The 20374-nt window shown below is 35.6% G+C and overlaps 4 protein-coding genes across 5 annotated transcripts in view; 2 read left to right on the top strand and 2 right to left on the bottom strand.

Moving 5' to 3' along the window:
- The first annotated feature begins 9918 nt into the window (after positions 1-9918).
- LOC129239289 (probable 28S ribosomal protein S25, mitochondrial) lies at positions 9919-10727 on the top strand. Its single transcript, XM_054874682.1, has 3 exons — positions 9919-10147; positions 10211-10405; positions 10527-10727. Exons 1-3 carry the CDS (start codon positions 10011-10013, stop codon positions 10696-10698), a joined length of 504 nt encoding a protein of 167 aa, XP_054730657.1. The 5' UTR covers positions 9919-10010; the 3' UTR covers positions 10699-10727.
- Positions 10728-10768: 41 nt separating this feature from the next.
- LOC129239288 (probable RNA-binding protein 18) lies at positions 10769-11999 on the bottom strand. 2 transcript variants are annotated; one of them, XM_054874680.1, is made up of 5 exons: positions 11893-11999; positions 11738-11835; positions 11523-11643; positions 11368-11460; positions 10769-11279 (listed from the first exon to the last, which is right to left on the bottom strand). In XM_054874680.1, the coding sequence occupies exons 1-5, from the start codon at positions 11893-11895 to the stop codon at positions 10971-10973; spliced, it is 624 nt and encodes a 207-aa protein (XP_054730655.1). In that variant the 5' UTR covers positions 11896-11999; the 3' UTR covers positions 10769-10970. The 2 variants fall into 2 exon arrangements, with proteins under 2 accessions (XP_054730655.1, XP_054730656.1); XM_054874681.1 differs by having other exon boundaries at positions 11523-11597.
- Positions 12000-13192: 1193 nt separating this feature from the next.
- On the top strand, positions 13193-14157 carry LOC129237982 (nucleoside diphosphate kinase 6). The gene is made up of 2 exons (XM_054872997.1): positions 13193-13536; positions 13595-14157. Exons 1-2 carry the CDS (start codon positions 13337-13339, stop codon positions 13836-13838), a joined length of 444 nt encoding a protein of 147 aa, XP_054728972.1. The 5' UTR covers positions 13193-13336; the 3' UTR covers positions 13839-14157.
- Positions 14158-17724: 3567 nt separating this feature from the next.
- LOC129236855 (b(0,+)-type amino acid transporter 1) overlaps positions 17725-20374 on the bottom strand; it is a 103366-nt gene continuing 100716 nt past the window's right edge. The window contains exon 9 of the transcript XR_008581722.1: positions 17725-18073. The gene's annotated coding sequence lies outside the window, so the exon portion shown is untranslated. The remainder of the gene's footprint in view (positions 18074-20374) is intronic.

The raw sequence follows: 20374 nt of genomic DNA, 5'->3' as shown, positions 1-20374 counted from the left end.
AATCAAAAAAATGGTGAACAACACACATCGAAATTCAAATCACCACCATTTTGTCAGAAACCAAAACAAAAAAAGGCTACGTACAACAATAGTCACTATTGTGTAGATTAATACAATTTTTGGTTTTTTGATTTCAGATGATTATTCATTGCTGTATCGCTGCCACCAAATGACGTCATTTTTTTTTTAGCTCGTTACGTTTATTTACATAAATTTGTCTCTTTTCAATATTTTTTAATAAAAATTTACATCAACATAGTTTAATACATATGTACATATATAACAAATTGCCTTTTGTCCGATCCTCGAATAATCATTCCTACTTACAAAAAAAATTATCAAAAATCGACTATTTTTTTACCCTTCACAGTGGCGTTCCCCCTTAAGTGTACAACGTTCTACCGTTTTTCGATAAATGACTGTAGTGATAAGCGGAAGCCGAAATAGACAAATCGAAAATATTTTACTGCAAGCATGGACATCTGTGCACATAACTACAACACCGCATTGGTGACTTTTTGTTGCTTCATAGGCTTATACTCTATACTATACTACGCCATCCATGGCTTTTTATGTCATACTAGAACTACGCGCTTGCAAAGACAAGCTTACGGAAATACCGCAAGACTTTTTGGCCAACCTTATATATGATTTTCATATTATTTATTTCTTTATTCTTTATTCAAGCGCTTTGGAATAACAATATTTTTTGTTTTTCTATTTGTTTTTGAGTAAATATAAAATATAAATTGAAAATCTGGAAAAAAGAAGATTGTTTTTAAATTTCAAATCAACGCATATGAATAAACAATCGTCTTTTTTCCTGATCATCCATGAATTTTTCGTTTCAATTTATATGTTTTATTAAGCATTGGAGCTCTTTTAACCCTTATCCATTTATATTTCTAAAAAAAAAAACGAAAAAACGGAACGGATTTCACATTAAATTCTCAAATTTCGTAAGAAATTATTCACTGTTCCAAAATCCACTCCAAAATAATTCACAAACAATTTTTACATGTTGCACTTACGTTTTTTCCTTATGGCATCCAAATCAGAAAGAAATATTGACACATTGTAACTCACACTGTCAATTTGACAGTTCAGTTCCGCCCCAAGCGTTAAAAAAGTAAGCGACATTATGGCTGGTTCAAAAGAACGCTGTACCCGTTGCCAGTGCTCCGAACTACAACCAAACTTTACGAAACCCATTTTCAATACTTACTTAACAATGTGTGTAAGTTTGGTTTAATTCGGTGCAAAGACACGGCGGGTCCACGTTTTGGCATATATTTCGAGACCCTAGTCATCAATAGGTATGAAAATTACCCCGTATTAAAGCACTTATCAACAGCTTTCGTTTGATACCCATATTGTACATACACAACCAAAGGTTACCCGGGTCCACGTTTTGACTTATATCTCGAGACCCCAGTCACGGAGCGGCATGAAAAATACTCTGTACTAAAGCATTCACCAACAGCTTCAATTTGATATCCATATTGTACAAACACATTCTAGGGTCCACGTTTTGGTCTCTATCTCGAGACCCTAGTCACGGAGCGGCATGAAAAATACTCTGGACTAAAGCATTCACCAACAGCTTCCATTTGATACCCATATGTACATACACATCCGAAGGTTACCCGGGTCCACGTTTTGACCTATATCTCGAGCCCTATTTCCAAAATAAAATCTAATCCATGTTACTCGTGGATGATGTAGCTTTCGAATGGTGAAAGAATTTTTAAAATCGGTCCAGTAGTTTTTGAGCCTATTCATTACAACCAAACAAACAAAGTTTTCCTCTTTATAATATTAGTATAGATTACATCTCCCACCCCTAGATTTCTCTGCAAATACTCAGCGGCCTGTTCCGCTTTAAGACTCAGAGCGAACTCACAATGGAAGACTGTCACACATGGACATTCAACCATCTTAGACTCCTATACAGATATACTCAGTGATTGTGATTATCACCCTCCTATTCTCTGCTTCGAAAGGAATTTCTTGATGGAAATCCCTTCTAGACTGGAATGGCTTGAAGAAGATCCATCCCCCAACACACCCTTAAGATCTACACGGATGGTTCTAAAATGGGTACCGGTGCACATTGCGGCCGATTCCCAAAACGCTGGCCAAAAGTCGAAAAAAAAAGTTTCTAGATAGAGTTTTTTTGTCTTTGGGTTGGCTACAGTAATGCCTTGAGTAGTGAAAACCGTTCATAGCAACGTCTTGTACCCTAAGTATCCTCTGTATTTTCAGTCGCAACGTGGCCTTCGTTTGAGCATCGTATTACTGTCGATGAATAGTGAAAGTTTTACACATTTGAAAGATTTTGTAATGGAGTAAATTGAACAAAACCAAATGGAATCATCTTCGGAAGGTTAGTAAAATACGAGAAATCTTTAGTACATATCAATACCTCGACACAAAATTTTTAGCTGCAGTAATACGTGTATCTAATTTTTTGCAATTTTTTTTATAAAATTTGAGTTTTCAAACTGTATAGTAATACAACGCCGTCATATGCTGCTTTGAAACCTATTAAAGGTTACTCAAAAAAGTAATGGTTACTGAATAAAACAAGATTCAGCTGCTACCACTTGCTACCTTGCGACCCCGAAAACGTATAAATTTACATGCATCTTGATTATGTTCTTGAATATACGCTATTTCACGTGAGGGGGTGGCCAATTGGGGTGGAAGGGGGTGGATTTTCAAAATTTTAAGATCAAATTCGTAATCAGCGACTCCGACAACCCCCGAGTAAGAAATTTTGAATCAATTACTTAATTTTTTGAGTTTTGGCCAGCTTTTCGGGAATCGGCCGCACTGTGCGGTGTAGGATTAGGGTTATATTACGAAGAGCTTTCTATCAGTCAATCCTTTAAACTACCGGATCACTGTAGGGTTTTTCATGTGGAAATAAACGCTATTCATAAAGCCTTAAAATGGTTAGAGATAAGCAGAATATCATCAACAGATATCTGCCAAGCTGCCCTACCGGTCCTGGATGCATTCCAAATAACATCAAGGAGTGTCTTACATTGTCGCCAATCTCTTAATGAGATGACCAAACAATATCGAATTATCTTATGCTGGGTTCCAGGCCACAGATAAATGGTTATTTTTGTATATAAATGATCGGATGTTTATTTCATTATAAAGACGAAGGTATGCCGTTAATAGTGGAAAACAACATCAGTCAAATGACCACCCCCACGACGCTTACAGGACAAAATCCTTTTCATGAAATTTTCCATAACCGAATTGCAAAGTGGCTGCTCTATGTCCTCGATAGCCTCACGAATTCCATCTTTGAGGTCTTGAATAGGCCCTGGGCTGTTGGCATAGACCTTCCAATTGTGATCATCTTTTTGAGAGATAACACGGTCCGGAAACTTCTCCCGTAAAAGATCAATGGTTTCGTTGCTTGTGTGGCACGTAGCGCCGTCTTGTTGAAAATAAACGTTGTCCAAATCAATACCATCCAATTCATAAAAAAAAATCGAAGATCATCTCTCGATAGCTCAGTCCCTTCATTCATAGCCCCTGTTATTGGAAAACCCTTTATATATCAGGGAACTGTAAGGCAGACCAACTTGCAAGAGAAGGTACCTGTATGCCAAACATAAGTAATTTTATGGGGGTACCTCTCCACCTGCATTAGTGCCAATACCTGTGAAATTGCTAGACAAACATGGCCAAGGCTAAATCTACGTCTGTCCAAGAATATTATAAAATTGAGTAGACTTCAAATTAGGACCTTAGTAGAGGCTCTCACAGGACATTGTCTCATAGGAAATCATGCAAGGTGATTAGGCGTTTACATATGTATGTACATGATTTCTGTTGTAGCTGCAGGAACGAGGAGGAGTTGGAAACAATTCAACACCTTTTTTGCACATGCCCGGCTCTAGCCAGAAGCAGAAACCGATATTTAAGATCCTACTTCTTAATGAATATCAACACTTTAGATATCAACAACCTTTTACGTTTTATGAAAAGCTCAGGATGATTCAATATGGAAAGGAAAATGTAGCCCAGCCGCTGCGGCTGCCAACGTACCCATTTCGTGGTCTAAGTAGCATCGCTGTCTTTATGTGCAATACGAATGCCAAACCTAATCTAACCTAGCCTAAGTTTATACTCGATGAAAGATGTCCGTTTTTGTGAAAAATTATCATCATATGCCTAAGCAGCGGCTGAGGCCCATCGAGTGCTCTCACATATGTGCATACATATGTACTTTAGGAAAAAGTTCCAATGTGTGAAAAGACATATCAGAAGTGGTATGAACGCTTCAGCGGTGATTTTGATATTGAAAATCGTCATATGTTAAACTCAATTTTTTGTGGTGAGACCAACTCGATGTGCTATAGAATATACAATAGCAAAATGTATTTGCACCGAGCACTGAATGGTATCAGAGTTATCTCAAAGCTATCCTTCAATATAATGAAGCTCGACCTAAGGTCGCAAAAGTAGCAAAGACATACTCATAAACACGCCGTACTCTCTAGACGTTGCTTCCTTCGACTATCATTTGTTTCCATGACTGGCAAATGCTCTTACTGATCGTATGAAGAAGTGAAAAAATAGATCGCCTTAAAGAACTATTCCGGGCAGAATGCGTATGCTGCCCGAATGGTGACAAATGACAGGCAGTGCTTCGAAACGTAAAAACATATGTATGTTATCACTTACTTGTGCGGCCGCCGTAGCTGAATGGGTTGGTTGGTGCGTGACTGCTACTAAGTAGTTCAGCCCGTATTTGAAATTCGCTGTGAGATTGAAGCATAAAAATGATAGAGAGGATTTTTTCTAATAACTGTCGCTCTTCGGTCGGCAATGACAAACTTACGAGTGTATTTCTAACATGAAAAAGTTCCTCGCAAAAAACAATCCGCCGTATCTCTTAATGAGATACCCTGTATTTTTGGGTAGATATTTACGATTAACTGGCTGTGTATATATTATAAATATATAGAAGTAAGTTTGCTGATTATTTTCAAGCGTATAGTATCAATATTTTAATGCCACAGTAAGTTTTCGGACTTATATGGGAATTGAGGTAAATAAATGTAAAACAATTTAAACTTAATTTAAATGCACTACCTAAAAATATAAATTGAATTTGTAAATATTTTTTAGATAGCTCGAACGCATATCTTGATGTTCACTGTTTAACAGCTCACTTAAGCAATATTAAATAAAAAATGAGCTTTTAAAGCCTAGAGTTTTTTTTTGTGGATGAGGGGGTTAAACATGCCTAATGCATCGTCAAAGGTGCCGTCGCAGCAATGGTATGCCCGGAGATTAAAAGACTCCCCTCGTTAGCAACCGTTTACCCCAGCGGGTAGGGGAAAATAATACACCCGCGGTAAGGGATGCCTCTTATAAGAGGTGACTAAGATCCGACAGGAGAGGAAGGGGCTCGGCTGAAAAGGCCTCTTATACCCTGGAAAGCTCATCAGGATCGTGACCAGTAAGATCCTCCCCGAAATGGCTGATAGGTTAATGCTACAATCGCCTCCGTCCCACTAAAACCCTGGCAGACCTTCAAGTACGTTCGATGCTACATCACCATTGATTGGTGGTTAGATTAAATTTTTGGGTGTTGGACAAGTCCAAGCACTCAGTCAGGAGACCATTATACTACATCCGGATATATTTCAGTACAAATAATAGTGAGATCTTAAGAGATCCGGAAGAGGACAAGTATGAACTTTATCCATACTCGGTATATCGTAACCCAATATCCTAAGTCTGATTCTGACAAACGCCGGACATCTACAGAGAAGACCATTCCTGGCTGATTCTTATCCTATTTTTTGTTTTTTTTTTCACACATTATTCTTAATATTCTAAGAACTTTTTCAATAGTTAAAGAGGCATATTAGTTTATAAAATAATTTGCAGAATACTTTTCATACAAAATTCTTTTTTAATGTTGTGAAGTGGGAAGCACCTGGTGCAAAATCGTAAATTCAGAACTTTATCTAGCAGCCATTGTTAGCTGTCAGAGCTTGAATTAAAATTGGTTATTGATTTTTATTTATTAAAGTACGTTCGGCCGCCGTAGCCGAATGGATTGGTGCGTGACTACCATTCGGAATTCAGAGAGAACATAGGTTCGAATCTCGCTGAAACACCAAAATTAAGAAAAAACATTTTTCTAATATAGGTCGCAACTCGGCAGCAATAGCAAGCCTCCGAGTGTATTTCTGCCATGAAAAATCTCCTGATAAAAAATATCTGCCGTTCGGAGTCAGCTTGAAACTGTAGGTCCTTCCAATTATGGAACAACATCAAGACGCACGCCACAAATAGGAAGAGAAGCTCGGCCAAACACCCAGAAATGGTGCACGCGCCAATTATATATATATATATATATACAGGGTTGGCCATATTAAACTGACCCATTGAGTAACCCTATAACTTTTTACTGTAATTTGAAATCTAAGGTTTACGTCAACAAGCCAAAGACACTAGGCGCACTTAAGGCCAATATCCGACGGGAAATAGCCGCCATATCGGCCGAGACGCTGGCCAAAACTATGGAAAACGCCGAAAAACGGGCACATTACGCTATACGAGCTAAGGGCGACCACTTGCGCGATATCATATTCAAAAAGTGATATAAACGAATCTCCTTGAACTAAATTAAATGTTTTTCACAATGAAACACAAAAAAATGTTTCTTTTTCCATATTTTTTTAATAATCACATGGGTCAGTTTAATATGGCCAACCCTGTATAAAGTACATATTGCTTAACTAAAAACAGAAAAATATCGTAGCCTTAAGCAAACATTTATAAAAAATATAATAAACCTACAAGCAAAAAAAATATATTTTTAAAAATCTTTAAAATCAAATATCTCAAAACCGGTTATGTTTTGGACATTATCACATGTAATATCCTTAAGTATCTGGGGCACCTTTGCAGTAGCATAATAACAGGATTTTTGTCAAAATTATTGTACATAAATCAGTATTTTGAAATTTACGGTTACTATTATTAACCTTTAATCCTTACCCTTTTTATCCTAATTATATTTTAACACTTTACACTGACCATATAGCATACATTGCAACAACACTCGTATATCCAGGACTCACCTTGCAAATTTCACAACTCAAACGTTTCAAATTATTTGTGCATTTTCCAGCTCGCTCATTGACAAAGGCACTTTGTATTGAAGATATAAGAGACATGATAGGGGTATTAACTGGTCATTGTTTAATAGAAAACCACGACAGACGGTTAGGATCGCATACTAAATATAATTTGTAGAAGCTGTCTTAACACCGAAGAAGAAGAAACAGCCAGACACTTTTTATGTGAGTATGAAAACTTAGCGATAAGGAGGCTGCGCACTCTTGTTACGGCATTTTTAACAGACGTAGCGAACATAGCGCATTTAAAACTAACGAAGCTTTATTAAAGCCACCGGATGAGTTGAAAAGGAATCTATAGTGTATTAATAAGTTCCAGTGGCTTCACAATGGATTTACTACAAGTCTAAGTGTTTAGTAGTTTTCCAATGCCAATTGATGCTTCTGCTTATGATAATAACGATGAACGAACCAAATTCACAAGTAAAATAAACACTTAATGCGATTTCCTTCGTATGTAACAAATACATTTTTTGACGTGATAACGTCTTATAATTCGATTTAACAGGCTGCACGCACGAAAAAATGTGTCGTTACCTTGCTCATTAGTGTTACCTTGCTCATTGCCGTTACCTTGCTCATATGTCGTTACCTTGCTCATTGCCGTTACCTTGAATGAACTGCAAGCGAAAGCGCGGAACGAACGACAAAGCAAACAAAGCAAACGAACGTCAACGTTCGACATCTTCCTCTCTCCTACCTAAGTGAGCGTATATGTGTATGTATATGCGCATATGTACATATATAAATTCACGTATTTGTATTTGCATATGCCTTCTTATTGATTATTATTAATTTGATTTACTTGAAGAATTTAAAATAAAACCAAGTTTGTTAATAATACCTGTTGTTTTAATGTTATTATTATTTTTTGACGTGATAACGTCTTATAATTCTATGTAGCCGGCTGCACGCACCAAAAAATGCGTCGTTATCTTGCTCATGCGTCGTTACCTTGCTTGAACAGCATGTTATGTTATGTTATGTTATGTTATGTTATGTTATGTTATGTTAAGTTATGTTATGTTATGTTATGTTATGTTATGTTATGTTATGTTATGTTATGTTATGTTATGTTATGTTATGTTATGTTATGTTATGTTATGTTATGTTATGTTATGTTATGTTATGTTATGTTATGTTATGTTATGTTATGTTATGTTATGTTATGTTATGTTATGTTATGTTATGTTATGTTATGTTATGTTATGTTATGTTATGTTATGTTATGTTATGTTATGTTATGTTATGTTATGTTATGTTATGTTATGTTATGTTATGTTATGTTATGTTATGTTATGTTATGTTATGTTATGTTATGTTATGTTATGTTATGTTATGTTATGTTATGTTATGTTATGTTATGTTATGTTATGTTATGTTATGTTATGTTATGTTATGTTATGTTATGTTATGTTATGTTATGTTATGTTATGTTATGTTATGTTATATTATTGTATGTTAAAGTATATTATGTTTTGTTAATGTTAACTCATTCTCTATATCCATACAAAATATCTATCAAACAAATAAAATTAAAATTTTCTTTTGAAAAATGCAACCATTCAATCAGTATTTTCTTATGACGTTATCACGTTAAACTATCGTCAGTAAACCGACTTTACAGACAACCTCTTTTTTTTCAAGTACTTGTATAAAATCCTAGAGACATGAACCAAAGTAGATGATTGCACATCACCATACAGTACAAACAACAATACACCTTTGGCCAGAAACTTTTATTATCAATATTGACACCTTGCAGACTGCAATTTGCTGGGTTGAAAATCAGACCCACAAATGATGAAACCAAATTGATAGTGGGAAACTACGCTATGCTTACCATAAATTGCAGCTGATTATGGTTGGCGTGTATAGTTTGTATCTGCATAAATCATTAACGACACTTTTATATCTATGTCCGCGAAAATTTGTGTTTACCTCTTCTCCATTTGCAATTAATAATAATGTTGAACACTTTGTTAGTACAAATTGAATTGGAAATAATCATTGAGCCTCAAAACGAAAATCCAAATATATGTAACTTTTTGTTATTGCACTACTTTTATCACCTTGAACAAATTCGCCTTGATCCCTGCGTTTTGCGGCAAGTGAGAAACACACTTTACTCTCAATTATCCGATAATCGCCAACCGAAATGTTTTTGTGTTGTTTAGAGCACGCACGGCCGACGAAAGAAACAAACTTTTTAAAGTTGCGGGTGCGCTACAGAAACAAAATTGTACGTTGCCCCATAATAATTAATGATGAAACTACACAAACACAAAGATTTGCTATTTATTAACTAAAACTGGCCCAATGAACGAAAAACTAAAATCGGGTACTGAAGTCTTCAAGCCTTTTATTTCATTTCTTAGTGCTGCCAACCTTTCCTTTTAAATAATGTCACTCTCAAAACTTTGATGTACCAGAGCACTTAGTTTTGCATACCGAAAATACGTATTTTTCAATACCAAACGTTGAACACCCTGGCTTTTTGTCAATGTAAAATCCCGCCAAACACATCTTAAATTCCAAAAAAAAACTAAAATCGGGTACATCGATTGCAATAACTCACTTCGTAGTGCTTTTATTTCCATACATGCAAATTCAAAGCTAACGCACCGGAAGCTTACTGGCTTTCATATGTTTTGTGTCGATAATGTGGTGTCCCAGCCATACCCGTTGGTTTTGCTGAGACTTCGAATTCGAAATCAGCTGTTTGCAGCAGTCAGCTGAGATTCGATAACCGCATTTCCAATTGGCTGCTTTTGGTTTTGTAATTCCTTATATTTTCAAATAAACCTTTAATAAAAATCAGCCAATATGCCTTTCATGAAAGGACGCGCGCCTATTAGGCGTACAATTCAATATTTAAAAGCCGGCCGTTTAGTACTAAAAGAGAAAGTGAAGATTTTTAGTGTGAATTACAATGTATACGGTGACCACCACGATGGAGCCAGGTGAGACTTACTCAACAAAGTATTCACTAGTGTTTTTGTAAATTAACCTCTCCTATTTTACAGAGATTTTGTGTTTTGGAATTTGTGTCAGATTCAGTATAAAAATCCAAATGTGCAAGTTGTAACTTTTAAGAACATGACACCTTCGCCTTTTGTGCGCTGCTACTTCGAAGATGGACGCGATATGTTGATCGATATCGACAGCCGGAACCGTGAGGAGATCATGGAGCATCTATGTAAAGTAGTTGGCAAAACAAAGTAAGTATTTAAAACAATAGATTGATTAGTGAATTACATATTCCTCTACAAAGTTTTAAAAAATTGTGAGATCTTGGCTATCGAACTTTCTAACCTATTTTGGTATTTCTTAAAATTACAGAGCTCAGTTAGACGCCGAGGCACATTTAGCGGAGAGTAAAGATAATCCTGCCAACTTTGGCTATGGCTGCGATCGACATTGCATCTGTGAGGTACTCGGCCAAGTGCCCTGCCCAGGAACAATTCAATTCCCGGATCATATGCGCGGCAAACATATCTTTGCACCAAAGTAAACTAATAAAGGATATATTTTATAATTCTAGTCTTTCTGTTTTACTTTTTCATTTACAATTCACAATTCAATTACGGTGTTACATGTTTACAAATAAATTACTTTATTTGGCTTAAATCTCTGAACACAATATTTGATAAGTATACGTATACATAACGCGCATATGAGCAAAATTATAAATAGTTGATGAAATTGATGGTAATCCAGATTCATTAAACATTAAACATACATACAAAAACTCTAAATACAACTTATAACTTAGCACTCCCTTTTTTATCTGCGCTTCGGTCGTTGGTGTCGGTTGTATGGCGCGGAGGTATATGATTTCGTATATGTGCGCCCGCCTGAGGTACTGCTGCTTGCATCACGGTCTTTGTTAAATTGATAGCGTTGTATAAATGGCACTTGTGAGCTAGCCGAATTTAACAAATTCAACTCCAACTCTTCCTCGCCGTTACGCTCAAGTGCACGTAATTTGGCCTCTATTGCGCGTATCGCTTCTTCTTTGCTCATTTTATCGTCGCGTGAACTAGCGCCCAGTGCAGGTATTTCAATGCGAGGTTTTTGTTTGTTGAGTTCATCCTAAAAAATCATACAAACATATATGTAAATATAATTTCATTATGCTAATGGCGTGCGTGTCTACTGAGTAAAACGCCTTGGCACTTACGTAATTAACATTTTTCGCCAGTCGTATCACAATCGGGCGATTAGCTACAGGTGTGCCATTTAATTTGTCCAAAGCTGTTAGCGCCGCGTCAGCCTATCAAGAGTATATTTTCATAAAATACACAAATCAAACTACTGAGTTGTTCAGTTACTCACTGTTCCGAATGTCACAAACGCATAGCCGCGTGATTGCCCAACCAATGGGCCGCTCTTGTGAAACAGCATATCAAACTTTTCGACAGGACCGCATTTTTGCAAAATTTTCAAGAGTTGATACCAATAATAGCAACACACGAAAAGAAAGTTAACAGATTAGTTTTGTTGAACACAACGCTTATAAAAGTAAATTATTTCAAAGATGATTAACTTACTCGGTTAGTCGTGGATCTAAATTGCCAACCCATATGCGACGCTCCTCCAGCACACCAACACTGCCACTGTTACTACTTTGCCCACTGCTCGTTGTTGCCTGCCATATATACATTCCAATAATTTGTGCAATCAATTTTGTTACATTTTAACTTACCATTATGTATGTATTTTTTGGTAGTTTGTAAACAAGACTAATTTCAGTAATAAACGAAAAAGGATTAAATAAAATCGATCGATAGCAAATGTCAAATATATTTTCTAAAAGAGGTTACAGTGAAACAGAAAGAAACAGTTCAGAAAGCTGTTTGATAACAGGGTTGCAAATACGCTAATTTTTTTTTTAGCACAAATTCAGTTACAAATAATCTAAGGGCTCTTCACACCGCGGTCTTCGTTAATGCGCCAAATTACAAAGCGCCACGCTGGCAATCTTAGCATTTTGATCGGTAGTTGGCAAAATAGCAATCAGCTGTTGGGCACTTGGCATTTGATGGCAGGGAACGAAGTGTGAATACAAAATATCTACAAATGAAGAAAAAAAATAAATGCTTTTTCTACAGTTGATATTTCAAGCATATTTTCTTGCAGTGGATGAAACGGCAATAATTCACAAGTAATTCTGCTGGTGCGCAAGAGCCATTACCATACTAACAAAAACCAATCCAAAAGGTAGCTCACAGTAAAGCAATGACCAAACTACCAACTAACAAACCGCCAAAGTAGCTAAATCAGTATGAGTACTGCTATAGTGTAGTAATAATACAAACTTTGTCAGCCAGTTAGATGTAAGAATATTTGAACTTGCCTTATTTCCATTTTTGAAAATATAATTTGAAAAATAAAGTAGAATTAAAGCAGAATAAAAAAATTATTTACTGGTCAAGTGTGCGTATTGAAAACGAATCTTACTGCTGCCTGGAACACGTTGTATTAATTGATTTCCTTTTTCTATATTCTTTTGGTAACTAAATTTTAAAATTTTGTTTAAACTACTCGAAACTGCCAATTTTTGTTTATAGATTTTGGTATTTTAGGGACCAAAAGCAAAATTAAAATACATAGCTCTTGTTGTTTTTGATCTAAAGCCGTTGCCTGTTTAATGTGATTTGGGGAGTTTTAGAGTGTACCTTTCTTAATTAAATCGATGAAATTAAACAAACAAAATTAATTTAATTACATATATTTGCTTTCTTCTTCTGTTATTAGATTATTATATTCATGCCCTTGTAATTCTAAATATATGATGGTCTCGTTGACGAAAATGCACCCATTTGCCACAATTGCCTATTTTTTCTGAAATGTCAAAATTGTGCTCTCTCCTCTCTGTACAAGCTTGTACAATATTGCGAACAAACCTATTTTTTGTTGTAATTAAAATTATAAAATCGTTGTTATATATTTAATTCGAGAAAAACGCTTCTCATATGAATTTATAACTGCACAAATTAAAAATGTATGGTTTTTTATTAGAACTGGCATCACTGCACCTGTAATCTGTCCACCGGCAAAATCTCCTGTACACAAAACAATCAGCTGAAGGCTACAACATTTTATTTATTTAATTTTGCACATTATAAACAAAATTGGCATTATTACAAATGGATATCACACTCGCACTATTAAAACCTCACGTGGTCCGCAATGTCTACGCATTCCAACAGATTAAGCAAATAATTCATCAAAACTTCACAGTGCTGCACTCCAAGGAGGTTCATATTACGAAACAGCTTTCTGAACATTTCTATGCTGAGCACAAAGGCAAATTCTTTTACAACCGATTGGTTACATTTATGGGCAGGTGTTTTGCTTCTAATTCATATAATCGGAATCATAATCATATTAAGTTTTTTTTTCAGCGGCCCGTGCCATGCATTTATACTGCAATCGAAAGACAGCATAGCCAAATGGCGTGAACTAATGGGTCCAACAAAAGTTTATAAGGCTGTGTATTCCCATCCAGACTGCATTCGCGGGTTATATGGTCTATCAGATACTCGTAATGCGTGTCATGGTTCCGATAGTGAGGAATCCGTGGCACGTGAGATTTCTATCATATTTCCGGAGTTAGATAAGAATCGATTATCTGCTGTTGACAGTTAACAGATGAAAGGGTGTATGCCAAGCTGTTGATCAGCCGTACTCTGCGAGTGGAAACGGGGAGGAAAACGGAAAGGTACTGCTACAACAACAAGTGGAACTGCAGTCGCTTTGGAAAATTAGTTTTCAAGATATGTTGCAATTCAGTGATAAGTGTTTGAAGCATAATTTTAAAATGCATTTATCGTTGTGACGCATATATGTAGTTTAAGATATATAAGTAGAGTACGTTATATAATTCTTAATTTGTTGCATTGTTATATAAAAAGGAAAATATAGGTTTTATTTATTAAACAGTAGGTCAAACACAGTGCCTCAAAAGGTTATTTGTGTAACTTTTTGACAATTTTTAAATATATGTATGTAGGTATATTTGTATATCGACTTAGAATTTTCAACCTATCAGACACCAAAATGGTGGATTTTATTTTTTCATTTTAACTATAATCAGCAAGCTCAGCATTCCTGGACCTACCTTTAGATGAGCTAGACGATGACGGACGGTGAGACACACTACACTAACATGGTATTTTGAGGATTCTTGGCGCTTTACATATCTAAGATAAATATTTCGTCGAATATCGGGAGTTCGAGCTCCTCCTATTTGTGGCGTCCGTCTTGATCGAGAGTCAAAGATCCATAATTCCGAACTCCCGATATCCAACGAAATATTTATCTTAGATATGTAAAGCGCCAAGAATCCTCAAAATACCGAATACTTTTTCGCATAACAATATATATATATATACTAGTATTTCCCAGTGGGCTTCGCACCACCATACATAAAATGTTTAAACAGTTGAATTAGTTGATTTTTTTCATTCAACATACTTTCTAAAGATGTCACAATAGCCTTTTCTATACTTTTTTAAAATTTGATTGTGGTGGTCACCTATATACAGGTAAGGTGCAAGAGCCGATAAAAACTTGTAATTAAACTTTGATTCTTTAATTTCCATTTCAATTTTTTACGCTAAATAAATTATGCTAAAATAAATAAAGTTAAAAATGTTTTTCCAGTTCCTTGAATGCTCCAGTTTTTATTATATTTTCGTCCAAAATTAATATTAACATAATACACTTACAACCACAACAGTACAACAGAAACGCTCATAAGCGGCTGTGTATTTGTTGTTGTTTTTCCCATACAGGCATTTCGTATGAGAGGAAACCATTACTCACATAAAATGTCATAACTCAGGAACGGCTGCACCGATTTCAATCAAACTTCACACAAACCACCTCCTCAAAGATAGAAAAGAACTCTAAAATGTTTGTGTCAATCGGTTCGGCGGTTCTTGAGTTATAAGATTACCAAGGAAATGTAACTTCTTTTTATATATATAGACTAGCAAACCCGGCCCGCTTCGCTGGGCAAAGACATGGTGGGTCCACGTTTTGGCATATATTTCGAGACCCTAGTCATCAATAGGTATGAAAATTACCCCACATTAAAGCACTTATCGACAGCTTTCATTTGATGCCCATATTGCACATCCACAACCAAAGGTTACCCGGGCCCACGTTTTGACCTATATCTCGAGACCCCAGTCACGGAGCGGCATGAGAAATACTCTGTACTAAAGCATTCACCAACAGCTTTCAATTGATATCCATATTGTACAAACACATTCTAGGGTCCACGTGTTGGTCTCTATCTCGGGACCCTAGTCACGGAGCGGCATGAAAAATACTCTGAACTAAAGCATTCACCAACAGCTTCCATTTGATACCCATATTGTACAAACACATTCTAGGGTCCACGTGTTGGTCTCTATCTCGGGACCCTAGTCACGGAGCCGCATGAAAAATACTCTGAACTAAAGCATTCACCAACAGCTTCCATTTGATACCCATATTGTATATACACATCCGAAGGTTACCCGGGCCCACATTTTGACCTATATCTCGAGACCCCAGTCACGGAGCGGCATGAGAAATACTCTGTACTAAAGCATTCACCAACAGCTTCCAATTGATATCCATATTGTACAAACACATTCTAGGGTCCACGTGTTGGTCTCTATCTCGGGACCCTAGTCACGGAGCGGCATGAAAAATACTCTGAACTAAAGCATTCACCAACAGCTTCCATTTGATACCCATATTGTATATACACATCCGAAGGTTAACCGGGCCCACGTTTTGACCTATATCTCGAGACCCCAGTCTCGGAGCGGCATGAAAAATACTCTATACTAAAGCATTCACCAACAGCTTCACTTTGATATTCATATTGTACAAACACATTCTAGGGTCCACGTTTTGGTCTCTATCTCGAGACCCTAGTCACGGAGCGGCATGAAAAATACTCTGAACTAAAGCATTCACCAACAGCTTTCATTTGATACCCATATTGTATATACACATCCGAAGGTTACCCGGGTCCACGTTTTGACCATTTTCCCGGCAAATTGTGAATCTAAACCATTCTCGAATCCCATTGAACACACGCAAAAAATTTCATCAAAATCGGTTCAGTCGTTTAGGAGGAGTTCAGTGACAAACACACGAACATAAGAAATATATATATAAAGATTATATACGTATATATGTAAACCCCCTAGTGTATTTCTGCCGACATATGTATGTATATCGGTAGATATCTTTTATGTGGAGCTTTTTCATGGCAAAAATACACTCGGGGGTTTGTCATTGCCTGCCGATTTTGATCTTTCACCGAGATTCGAACCTATGTACTCTCTGAATTCCGAATGGCAGTCACGCACCAATCCCTTCGGCTACGGCTCTCGATAATTTACCTGTTAATTATTCCAGCATTCGTTCATTAGGGTAGTTAACTAGTATTTTTGCAATTGAAGTCAACGGCCTTAACAGCCTTTTGTTGAGGTTGACAGCCCGAGCAATACCTTTGCGTAGTCGGTTGTGAAAACTTGATGGAAAGTTCAAATAGGTCATTCGAAATTCTGCAGGAAGAATGACTGTCACCAGAACAGTGGGTTCTACGTAACCGAAACGACCCAGATTTATATCCGGCCAAGGACTGTCACTTCAGCAACATTTCTCGTACATGCATGGGGAATGATTATGCTGCTACAACAAAAACAACAACAACAACCGTTACCAGAATTATAAAGAGCTGCACCAGATTACCTGACATGTGAACAGCCCGAGATGGTCTAGTAAATAGTATACTGAGATGTCTTATAACATCGCAATCCACAAGTACTTCATGTCATCGGAGCATCGTACCTTCATTAACTTCGAATAGACTAATCAGTTCAGATTCACGGAATTTACCGAGGCTGCTTCCCTACAGAAGTTCGAGTTCACCAACATAGTTTTAGGCATTGCGCGCAATCACCTACTTTAGACACATGCCGCAAAACTCGCCATCAAAGATCTCTAATTGGAAAGTCGTCTAGTGGTAAAATGCCTAAAGACCTGGTTTACTGTTAGGCCTTTCTCGAACCCCCCTGCAACACCTTACGCATCGGGCGTCAGATTACTACCAATTACCAAAATCCAGCGATCTAGGCAGAGGCTAACTTGCGATTCGTTTCTATTATTTTGACAAATTTTTTACGTTGAATTGAAAATAAGTAATTTTCCAACTTAAATTTATGGCCTTTTTAATTTAATGGTTACTCTTTTAGTGCCGGACCCTGTAGGTCTCAGTAAGCTTAATACAACAATAACACACGGATCTACCTACCAAAGCGATATAATTTATATCCAGCCAAGTATTGTCACTTCAGCAGCATCGCTCAACAAATGTTGGAAAATGTTTTATGGTGTTAGAATAACAACAGTTTTAAACTTACCAATTAACTTTATGCAAATACTCGTTTTGTATTAGTTTTGTTGCAATTCAATGCTTTATTGATAAATTCTCAATACAAGTTTACAATTGGTTTTTCCTTTTTTTTCAAATTTTTTTTGTAGATACGTAGTAAAATAAAAATAAATCTCTCGAAAGGTTTAATCATATTTAATATTATAATATAATGTATGTACTCGTATAACAAAATACTATATAAAAAGTACATTAATAAGACCAAAAAGTGTTTCCAAAATACCTAGATACATATGTATGTATGTATGTAAGTTGTTATGCAAGATTTAAATTCCTCAAATATTCATATCTATAGAGGAAATATGTGGCTATATAGGTAGGTATGTATGTGTGTATGCACGAGTGTGTGTTGTTGGTGTCATTATCACGTGCATGTTGTATGCGTTGTATTTGTTAGAGCAGAATTTTCTCATTTAAAATGCTGAAATGCCGAAGAATGCTTTAGAATTTAGTGTGTCTATGTACGTATATATATATTTATTTATAGGAATATATATATGTATATACCTATATAGAAATACAAATACACATATTACAGTTATCTATTGCTTCTTGCTCTATATAGCATATGTAGGTATGCAAATAGCATTTAAATACTTATACATACATATGCACTTATATAAGCATAAACTTATTATATATTTAGTATTTTGTCTTTTTAAATTAATTTTAAAATAACTATACGAAATTGAGAATGATAATAATATTTATATATTTTTTTTTGTCTCACAGCCCACACTACTACACAACACACTAACAAAATGTTAATTTGTATGTACGTATGTACATATTTTTGGTAGTAGTAATGGCATGCAAGAATTTCTTTCAGTTTTTCTGTGGTTATTTTGCTATTTTTATTTTTCACTACTTTGCAGTAGTTATTTAAATTTTTTTAGATTTTTTTTTTGTTTTTTTTGTTGTATTTTTTTGTTTTTTAGTAGTATACAGCTCGAGTTCAATAAGCTTGTAATCTTTTAGTTGTATGCAAGTATTTTATGTGTGTATTCTTTAGGTTTTGCTTAGTTCATTAAAAAAATATACATTAAAACATACAACCAATAAAATCAGCGGCAAAAGAGCTCGGCGTAAATAAAACTTTTTTTTCTTTTTGTTTGTTTTTTGATTCAAAACTTACATTTTAGTTATTTGAAATACCAATTTTGTTAATATACAAATCGACTTTTCATTTATACCTTTTAAATTATCAATATTTAATTAATTTAATGCCTACAGCAGTCCCATGATTTTCACAATTTTTTCCAGTTTGGATTTTGAAACGATTCTAAACTAAACATAAAGTGATTCGACGAAAGTAATCAAAATAATATTTTTTTACTTAAATTTTTTATGATTTTTTTAATTTTTAATTTTTTGCTTCTCCTACACTATTAAAATATTGCTATGTGTCAGTAATCAGCGTTCTGCAATGAAGGCCGGCGTAGGGAGCAGAGAGGCAAAACCACGTAAAAGATGACATTTCTAAAGCATGGAATTGATTTTTTTTAACTTACTATAAATTTAAATTCGGCGTCATAATTATGCCAATTTAGTGCACTTTATCCCTTTTTTTTAAATCGCTTCTTTTGTTGTTAACTAAGAAAAGCTATTCTCATGCTGAGTCTAATGTTAAAACCATCGACCGTAGAGAAAAACAAATAGAACGATTTCTGAACGAAAATAACTCACTAATCTATTTCGTTAATTTTTAGCAGTTTGACATACCTATTGTTATTAGGTCAAATCCCAATGTCAAGGAGCACGCCAAAAACCAATTCAGTTTTAAGCAACCACCAGTTAGTGTCGTTCCGTTCAAATTACTTGTTCTGATCTCGATTTGTTCCGGCTTACATTTGAGTGAAGCGTAATTTTAATAATATTTCAATTAAACTTACTAAATCTTCATATTAAAATACATTTCTCCTAATTGCGCACTATTTTGCAAAAACGAATGCTTTCTTTCGCGAATTACAACGAAACGTCGCTGAATTGGAAATTTACGTCAAATCATTTGGCAAATTTACTGTTTTCGAAAAATCGTAAACAGTGACGAGTACAATGAGCGAGTTGTGAATACATTAGTAAAAGAGTGTGCATGTATTCCTATTGTCTATGCAAAATTGTGCTGCATAAGCGCCTAAGTTATGGCCTCTGGTGACGGTCAAGCATTGTTTGACAAGAACTTTATATGTGTGCGTGTCGGGTGCTTGACGCTAATATCTAAAATTTTTGATTTTTACCGACAACAAGTATGTGTGACACGACGCCACCCGACTGCACTAACACATACAAAGCGCAGTCAAGCATGCTGTATCGTCACCAGAGGCTATTAAGCTTCGTATATGCCGAGCGTTTCCATTGCAAGGAAATTAACTCAAGCAGCTGATTTTCGAGACCTTTCTTTGATTTTCAACAGCTGATTAGCAGAGCAGTTTGCATATTTATGTAAAAAGTGCAAGTTTTATGCATTGGCAGAGATTATTTGCCACATTTTTTACAGAAAAAAATATATTTTTGCTATAGCAGAAAATGTTTTCTTTCCCAAAAATTGTGTAACCATGTAATTAATGTTCCTCTTCTGTCTGTGCTCCAAAGAGGAGTTAAAGGATCATATATATATTTTTTTTCTGTACAGTCCCGATTCTGGTTGTGCCTGAGGGTATCTTGAAGCACGAAATTTTCTGTTAAGCCAGTAAAATCGAGTTATAAGTGAGTTAAAGTTAAA

The sequence above is a fragment of the Anastrepha obliqua genome, chromosome 2 (assembly GCF_027943255.1).
Source record: "Anastrepha obliqua isolate idAnaObli1 chromosome 2, idAnaObli1_1.0, whole genome shotgun sequence".
Classification (NCBI taxonomy): domain Eukaryota; kingdom Metazoa; phylum Arthropoda; class Insecta; order Diptera; family Tephritidae; genus Anastrepha; species Anastrepha obliqua.
The sequence above is the reverse complement of the archived record's forward strand: the minus strand, read 5'-3'. Positions and strand labels throughout refer to the sequence as shown.